This window comes from Palaemon carinicauda, chromosome 42, assembly GCF_036898095.1.
Source record: "Palaemon carinicauda isolate YSFRI2023 chromosome 42, ASM3689809v2, whole genome shotgun sequence".
Classification (NCBI taxonomy): Eukaryota; Metazoa; Arthropoda; class Malacostraca; order Decapoda; family Palaemonidae; genus Palaemon; species Palaemon carinicauda.
Genome location: NC_090766.1, coordinates 43,334,617 through 43,344,616, shown reverse-complemented (window position 1 = coordinate 43,344,616; position 10,000 = coordinate 43,334,617). Strand labels below are relative to the sequence as shown.

The 10,000-nt window shown below is 32.5% G+C and overlaps 1 protein-coding gene across 1 annotated transcript in view; it reads left to right on the top strand.

The window, feature by feature from the left end:
• Positions 1-10,000, top strand: part of LOC137633129 (uncharacterized) — a 476,875-nt gene that overhangs the window by 210,386 nt on the left and 256,489 nt on the right. The window contains exons 5-7 of the mRNA XM_068365289.1: positions 295-411; positions 4,990-5,064; positions 5,552-5,559. Coding sequence (XP_068221390.1) covers positions 295-411; positions 4,990-5,064; positions 5,552-5,559 — 200 coding nt within the window. The remainder of the gene's footprint in view (positions 1-294; positions 412-4,989; positions 5,065-5,551; positions 5,560-10,000) is intronic.

The following is a 10,000-nucleotide window of genomic DNA, read 5'->3' as shown; positions in this document are numbered from 1 at the left end:
TTCTTATTATATCTTTTTATTGTTTTTTTTATTATATATTGTCATTATTATTATTATTATTATATCAAATATTATTATTATTATTATTTTAATATCAAATATTATTATTAATATTATTATTAGCATTATTATTAGTTTTATTATTACTTTTAAATTAAATGTTATTATTATTGTTATTATTATTATTATTATTATTATTATTAATATTATTATTATTATTATAACCACCCAAAAGATTTCCTGCCATCTTTCATCTGACTAATCCTGACCTTTTCCCTTCTTCGGCGCCTGCAGGAGTGTGGTCCCCTGGGAGAACGGGCAAAGAAGAGAACGGCTCCGGTCCTTCCAAGATTGACCTTCCTGACCTTCCATCCTTCAAGGATCAACCCACCGTTTGGTGTCCGTCAAGAGGTAAGGCGTCCTTGTCACCAACAACTTCTGTAGAGGTTGTCCTTTGAAGCCGTCTAGGAGGCGCGCAAGTGTTAGGTAACTTCCCTGCAGGAAGCGTCACCTCCTTTCAGGAGAATGAACTTCCCTTCAGGAGAGAAACTTCTCTCCAAACGAAAAGTTTCGGGAGTAAACAAACTCCTGTCATTACCAAACTTGAGTTTAGCTGGAATGGCGCTGTAGCGATGCAAGGGGAATAATGGTTCAAGTTCCAAAGTAACTGTGCCATTCAAGTAAGTCTGTAAGTAATATTAGTCTCTATATTTGCCTTCCATTCGCATCTCGATGTTGTCGGTAATTCCTGTCGTCATCGGTACTCAAGAACTAAAGTCAATTCTTTTTAGCGAGGCAGATTTGCACCGACTCGCAGCGGTGCCCTTTTAGCTCGGAAACGTTTCCTGGTCGCTGATTGGTTGGACAAGATAATTCTAACCAATCAGGTAGCAGGAAACTCTTTCCGAGCTAAAAGGGTACCGCTGCGAGTCCGTGCAAATCTGCCTCATTAAAAAAAATTGAGTGTAGTGGTATGTATGTACAGGCGTTGAATAATAGTTTTCATCGATAGGCTTTGAATAATGGTATGTATTGATAGCCACTTAATAAGGGTTTGGTAGGTAGTCATTTGATAAGTGTGTATAGATCGTCAATAAGATATGACGTATATGACCTATCGTAAAATAATTTTTGATTGCTTATTACCTGAACTTAAACAGTCTTTCCTAACCTTTTTTAAAAGATTACCCCAAAATTTTATTTCCAACTAATCAATTACCCCATTGAACATATACCGGGTAACATCGGATGTTTTTTTGCAGCCACCTGATGGACTGTATGGATCATGTAGCCCGCTATTGGCTGCTTATAGTTAAGGATCCAAAACAAATGCAAACTTTTCCATTTAAATGGATATCAAAATGAACCATCATCAGTGCAGAATATTCAATGTAACAATATTAATAGATATTATTTAGTAATCACTTTATGTTTGCTGTGGTTTTTCAGTGTGTGGGTTGAGCTTGTTTTGCCTGTGCAATTTTCTCTATTCTGGGCTTGGTTAATAATGGTAATGTGAATAACTCAATTTCAGAACATCTTGATTACCCCAAAAATACGGGTCCATTACCCCACTGGGGTCATTTACCCCAGGGTTGGGAAACACTGACCTAAAGGGTCTCCTACGATGCATGAAATATTAGTGCACATATCGTTATGATTTCACTAAAAATGAATAAATAAATATTATTTATTGATATCATTAATTATTTATTTGTTTGATATAAAAGAAGCCGCTAAATATGGAATTCTCTAATGAGAAAAAGTCACCGTATATAATGGGACCCAAATGACATGGAATGGTTATGTGACTGTGTCATTGATGATACAGAATATTTTTTACTCCTATCTTAATTTGGTTTGGTGGAAAAGGGATCCTATTGTGATTCCTTTATGCTCGGATATTACCCTCCATATCTGCCTTGTTAATATAAGCCCTGATGTTATTAAGCTGCTTTAGGTAACTAATGGTTCTAAAGTAGCAAGTATTTCATTCCTTGCCTACGATACACCGCTTATGCCAACAGTATATGGCTACAAGTGGTTGATTTGGTTAAGTAAGGACTTTGAGAACAGCAGCATTGCCTCAAAAGATCCTTTGAGAAAACAGAATGTTGTATCCTGCTAGAGGAAATAGGTGTATACAGTATATACATTATGAATATATATATATATATATATATATATATATATATATATATATATATATATATATATATATATATATGTATGTATATATATATATATATATATATATATATATATATATATATATATATATATATATACTGAATATATCTATATATATACACACATATATATATATACATATATATATATATATATATATATATATATATATATATATATATATATATATATATATATATATATATGTATGTATGTATGTATATGTGTGTGTGATACATGTGCAACCTGTTTTTATGGGTTGTTCTTTGACACTCAAAATGAGACATAAAAAAAAGGTTAAAAAATACTTCAAACAAGAAGTAGAACCAATGAGAGATGGACGTACCTTTGTTTACTCTCTCCTGATTTCACAGCCAATTCATCAACAGAGTGAAAAGTAATGTTATTTGGCGTTAGCTAAAAGGCCAATGTGTGTGATGGATGACTTCTTGTCGTACGGAGTATGGTTGTTTTTACCTCATTTGGAATTTGACTGATGATGTGGATGTATATGCTCAGGTTCTCTGACGCATGTGCGGTTGTAAGTATGCGATAGGCACCACCAGACATAAACACAGTATGTATATACAGTATATATATATATATATATATATATATATATATATATATATATATATATATATTTATATATATAAATATATATATATATATATATAAACATATACATATATATAAAACTACAATTGTATAGATAATTATATATATTTATATATACATATATATAAATATATATATTTATTTTTATATATATGTATGTATATATATCTTTATATATATGTATATATATATATATATATATATATATATATATATATATATATATATATATATATATATATAAATATATATTTATATAAATATATATATCTTTTTATATATATATATACATACATATATATATATATATATATATATATATATATATATATATATATATATATATATATATATATAACTACTATTTTATAGATAACTACTTTAGAATCACCACTGTCAAAATAACCTCTATCTTTTAATATCTATGATAGCCTATATCCCATGAAAATTCTTCCTCTCTGGGTGCCCTCGTACCTTGATGTGACCCATGACCACTCACTCAAAACCATTCAAGTTGCTGTTTACCCTCTTTAACTCAGTCATGTCATAATTATTGGACATGCGTGACATCGTCACACGGCAAGAATGAAATTACTGCAATAGACTTGAAATAGAATACGTTTTTCTATTGCTATTACTTAGGCTCCATCCAGTATTGGTGTTCAATGAGTGTACTGAGTTCATTTCGTCTGTTGTTGCAGAATTGGAAACATTGATCTTTTTTATAATCTCATGGTAATCAGTTTGTTTATTATTTCCAACCAGCGCGAATAGAAGATTATTTCAGTATTAGACCATGATGGGCTATAAGAGCGGGCACACGCAGGCATACATACACACACATTTGTATATGTATATGTATATGTATACGTATATATAAATATTTATATGTATATATATAAATATATATATACACATATACGTATATATAAATATTTTATATATATATATATATATATATATATATATATGTATATATATGTATATATATATATATATATATATATATATATATATATATATATATATATATACATACATATATATATATATATATATATATATATATATATATATGTGTGTGTGTGTGTGTGTGTGTTTGTGTACGTATACATACAGTATATACATAGCTATATGGATATATACATACACATGTATATATATATATATATATATATATATATATATATATATATATATATATATATCCCCTCCAATTAGCTCCCTAGATTTCTCAAATTCAACAGAGGATTCGAATGGATCTAAATGTATACGACTGTATTCTACTGATTCCGAAATCTCGTACAGAATCAGGAGTTTCCGTGTGCGCATTACTTCATTCGATATATCGCTAAACGAAGTCTTTACGGAGATCCTGCTAATAAAACGAATTAGTTTGAAAACCCCGCTAACATCTGGTGTTATTTTAGATTGTTTACTGTCTTGCTGGTTTGCTTCTTATTGGAAATTAATATAACCTAATACTAAAATGTCCTTTACTCCTCCCGCTAAAGAGAGGTTTGTATCACACTCTGACAACCATGTATGAAATGGATTTGGAAAGTGTATTATTTTTTTTTCAGTCTATTTGTTATTTTTTTTTCAGTGAATATGTTGCTTGATCCAAGCAAATGATATTAAGTAAATCTTTTTGTACTCATCAAAATAACATGGTGGATGATGTTCGTATTAAATAATTGTGTAACCTGTATTCCTTGCTAGTTTTAATAACACAATTTCGTTGTACTATGTAAATGTCGTTTGATCCAACCTAATAATATTAATGAGATTTATTTTTCCTATTTAATTTATTATGCATTTGTTGGTTGTATTGATTATTTAGACCATTCCATAATTACATTAATTTGTCCTTTACTCCATGTGTACCTTATATTAAAATAACTTAGATAATTTCTTAACCCCATTAAATTTTTCCTTACTCCGTGTGAACCTTATATTAAATTTACTTAGATAATTCCTGAATCCCATTAAATTTTAGCTAATTCCAATCTAATTATAGGCAGAGCATTTCTTAGTCTTGTATAATCATCCTTTGTTCTAAACGTAATGTAAGACATTTTTAATTGGTGTTTGCTCCACCCTACTCATAATATGAAAACCTTTTTGCTTGTGCTTTTGAACCCTTATACTAACAGCCTCCTTCTCCCGTTGCCTGCGTAGGCAAAAGTCCCACAACAGGAACGTCTAGAAGTCGACACTCGTCCAGCAGATCGGAGACGAAAACATCGAAGTATTGTGAGTGTCTCTTGGAAGCGATTTCAAATCTGTTCCGCTGTTTTGCTAATTATCTCATCGCTTTGCATCATTTTTATATAATCATCATGCGTTTTTCTTCTCAGATATATCCGCCGTTTTTTATTTGATCTTATCTCGCTCACTAAATATGCCCAAAATTTGTCGTCGCTTTTATATTTTGTTTTTATAGCAAACTGTGTTGTTTCGTTGCCTTCAGTGTTTGTCCCGCTTTCGGTGTTTAGAAAATCTGTATTAGTTATTTTTTTTTTTTTTTTTTGCACGACCAATATCTGCTTCTTGTTTTGTGTTTGTTTGTACGTATTGTCTTAGCTGCACAGTAGATAGACTGTAATTTTATTTTAGATTGACCGGAACATAATACAATATATATATATATATATATATATATATATATATATATATATATATATATATATATATATGGTAAGCTTAATATTGTCCTAATATCCCTGTAATTATTTTTAAGGTGGAAAGGTGAGATGCTTGTAAGTCATATTTGTGAAAATTAAAGAAGGATTTTTTTTCCTAAATTTTGATATTGAATTGTTCATCCGGTCAGCAAGGTGAATTAAAATTATTCCATATCAAAATTGTGGTCTGTTTATAGGTTTCGTATAGCGTTAATATTTATTGGCTTTATAACCATGCCGTAGATCTTAGTTAGAAATGACGTTGATGGAATTTGACTAGAGTTAACTTTTGTTGGTTATTCTGACGTGTAATTCTGTTATTAAAAAAAATAATTTGACTTGTAATTCTGTAATTGAAAAAAAATATATTCCAATGTGTAATTCTGTTATTGAAAATAATTATTCCGACGTAAAGCTCAGGAAAATTATCGATATTCTGACGAAAAAAAAAAAAACGAGAAAATAATTTTTTATTGTGATGCAATGTCTTGACCAATTATCGTATTTATTGTTCATTTTTTCTATAGTTTTATCTCATTGGCTGTCTTCAAATCCATTGTGATTTTTTTTTTAATTTTCTTTCACTTTGTTTCAAAACTACAACTTATATCTTCTCTACTTATTCACGGTTGTTTCTTTTAATCTTTTAATTTGGGTATTTAATATTTCCCTTAATATTATTTTCTCACCACTCTTACCCTCAGTTTTAGGCTATTCATTTCGTTTTATTACTTTGAACATTTGTTACGATTCACCAATTTCGTCCGCTGATACCCAAGACGGAAGCCTCGTCTTCACATCTAAGGAAATGATGCTATAAATCTCACTAGCTCATTTCCTTTCACCGTAGAATGCAGATGTTTTCGGGTATAACTCGCCATGACTCGAGAACTAGACAATGTTGGCAATGAAGAGACGCATTCTCCTCCGTTTGGATCATTATACTCTCATAGTCAAAGATTCCCGGGATCATCTGTCATTTGGCCAATCGCCTCGATTCATTGGCGCTACCGATGCACCACTGACAAACAATCCTACCATTAATGTTGTTTTAGTTTGTTTAGGTTTATCAGTGTATACATTTCCATTTTCTAATGGCACCCAAGTGCCTAAGCTGTCTACCTACTGTTGCGTTGTACCGTATGGTGTTTACAACGAGGTGGGGGGCGGGGGGTGGGGGGTGGCCAGGTATTTGCTTACAAGACCGCCTGATTAACGAGGAATGAAAACTTGTCCCATCAAAGTTCCTATTCCGTTTTTCATGCCTTTTCCTGGTTGGATGTGTGGACGAGAAGGAATTCTCTCTCTCTCTCTCTCTCTCTCTCTCTCTCTCTCTCTCTCTCTCTCTCTCTCTCTCTCGATAAGGCACTAGGTTATACAAGCAGAGGTAAAGTAAGCTTAATTATTATTATTATTATTATTATTATTACTAGCCAAGCTACAACCCTAGTTGGAAAAGCAATATGCTATAAGCCCAAGGGCTCCAATAGGGAAAAATAGCCCAGTGATGAAAGGAAATAAATAAATGATGAGAACAAGTTAACAATAAATCATTCTAAAGCAGTAACAACATCAAAAACAGATATGTCCTATGTAAACTATTAACAACGCCAAAAACGGATATGTCATATATAAACTATGAAAAGACTCAAGTCAGCCTGGTCAACATAAAAACATTTGCTCCAACTTTGAACTTTTGAAGTTCTGCTGATTCAACTACCCGATTAAGAAGATCATTCCGCAACTTTGTAACAGCTGGAATAAAACTTCTAGAATACTGTGTAGTATTGAGCTTCATGATGGAGAAGGCCTGGCTATTAGAAATAATCCACAAGTTTGGTTGGGTATTAAGTCAGTTTCTCCATAATTTAGGTCGGATTGCTTCATTGGCCACCCTTCTATTTCCAAGCATTATCTCCGTGTTTTGACTCCAGCGTAATCATCGCTACTTTTATAATGGCCCGGCCGATGTTTTGGTCAATTGGGACAGATTAACGTGTGATGTCGGGTGATACATTTCTGGGGCATTTTTAGGTCACAGAGAGGCCCAGAGAGAGGGCTTCATCTCTATCTTGGGAATCCGTTACTCTGCTAAACCTAGAAATGACTACTACAACCTTGCGTTACATCACTTGTTAAAGTACTCTCTGATTCCTCGGGACAATGTTTGGGGCAGCGGCGAGAATCAGACAGACATTTCTGTTTAGTTTTACCTTCTTATTGGTGTCTTTTTTATCTTAAACTTTGCTGGATTTTCTTGCTTCTTTCTTCTATTCTCTCTTTTCTTCTTGCCGAAGGTATTCATTCCGTACCTTTTATTGTATATCTTTACCTTTTTTCTTCTATTCTTCAGATAATTTGTCAACAGTTTTTGGGGTAAACTTCGTTGAGCTTCTGAAGATCATACTTCTTCCTACTTTTCCTTCCCCTTTCTTATCCTTTCTCTATTTTCTTTTCTCCATTTTCCCTCACAATTTTTCTTCATATTTTTCCGTCATACTTATTCTTTCTCTTTTCCCACAACATTTCCTGTCCTATTTTTTCCATAATTTCTCCTTATGTTCCATTGTTATCAGTCCTTTTTTTTTCAAGCCTGTATGGCAATAAAGTTTCGCTTCTATTGGATTACTTTTAAACTATCAATGATCATAAGACAGGAATATTTGAATGTGTATTCCTTGCAGTTTCACTAGTTAAGTATTGCGTTTATTTGATGTTTCATCACTGAAGGCTTTTGTGGAGGCTACATTCTAACTGTTCTTTGTCCCTTCAGCCAAAACTACATGTTCCCTCCAGTAGTGTGCCCACACAAGGGTAGGACTGTAAATACATCACTCGTGGTGTACTGCAGTCATTATTAAAGTGTTTTTGTAAAGGTTCCTTAGACCCCTATCTGCCACCACCTTTTACATTTTAATTTTCCTCTGTTCCTACTTCCTTTCCTCCATCTTGCTGTCCAGCGTCTTCTACTTCATGTCGCGATTACGTTGTTTCGCCTTAGCTGCATCATGGTACTGAATGGCCCACTTGGCCCCAGGTCATTTGACTGAAATTCAATAAACAGAATCATCCCGTATTATAATGGCTTTTCAGTTGCTACTTCTTTCTCACTGTTATCTCTACATTAAGGGATTGATTGCCTGATGCGCCCTCTCAAATGCCTTTTAGCAAAGGCATCCACTTCCACCAAACCTTTTCTACCCATATCATCCTTCACCTTATCTTTTATAGGCTCCTCAGCTTCACTGGGACCAATTTCCTAACGCGAAATACCGTTCAGGTATTTCAAATTCAACCTTGGATACCAAAGGTAGATTCGTGATATCCTAGGAGACAGAAAAAAGAAATGCAGTCAAAAAACGCTTCTCGTGTTTATCTTTGATCTGTGGAATGAAGATCGGCTAGAACGCTTCCCTTTTTCCTTGTTATCAGGGTGTGTGTGCTGTTTTATCTCGTGTTACTAAAACTTGTATTCCTGTGTGAGCACAGTTTTTTTTTTTTTTTTTTTTTTTTTTTTTTTTTTTTTTTTTTTTTTTACTTCAGTTTGATTAGATGTTCCAGTTGATCTATTTTTTGTCAATTTCATTTGATGTCTCAGTTCTTGTATTTACCCCCATTCCAATTGGGTACTTCTCTTTGTGCATTTACGCCTATTTCAGTTCTTGCATTTACCCCATTCTAATTGGGTGTTTCTCTTTGAGTATAAAGGCCTATTTCAGGTCTTGTATTTACATCAGTCATATTGGATTTTTTTATTTTTTATTTATTTTTTTGCACAATAGCGTATATTAAGGAGCCTTGTTTTAGATAAACTAAATCCTCAATCTAAGATGGTTTAGTAGTTGTTTCTAATCAGAGCACGAGTTTTTTTTTTTTTTTTTTTTTTTTTTTTTTTTTTTTTTTTTTTTTTTTTTTTTTAATGCCTAGCAAGGTGATTATTTTCATCCCCTTCAAGAATTTCAGATTATATGTATCTCTTTGTATCTTGGATTTTCCGTCTGTGACGAGATGCCACAAAATATTCTTGATGTAATTCAATGGATTTTGATTACACTATCGGATAAGAGACACGTAATACTTCATCATCTTTTAACATATCCGAATACGTGTAACGTTCAGAACGTTTTCTATTGACGTTGTTTTACTGCACCCTTCGTAAGACTTTAGGAGACAGGCTATGGCAGTAGTGGTTTACCAAGTGATTATGGAGATGCAAACAGATGGAGTGAGTTTGCTCACGATACTAAACGACTCGATTCCATCGTCTGCAAATTCTACTTATTTTTTCTAATTTTTTAGTGGATACAGTCATTCAAGTTTGGGCTCTTTTGCTCTCAACAAAGACCAGTGAAGTGGAAACAATTAAGGTGGAGGATTTTATCTATACCAAGCTCAAAAAGGATAAATCTAATTGGATGAATGAAAATTCTGAAATATTAGAAATTAGAATTTTAAGAACGTGAAATATCCAAAAGGAAAAGGTTCAGAAGGAATGAAAATGGCCA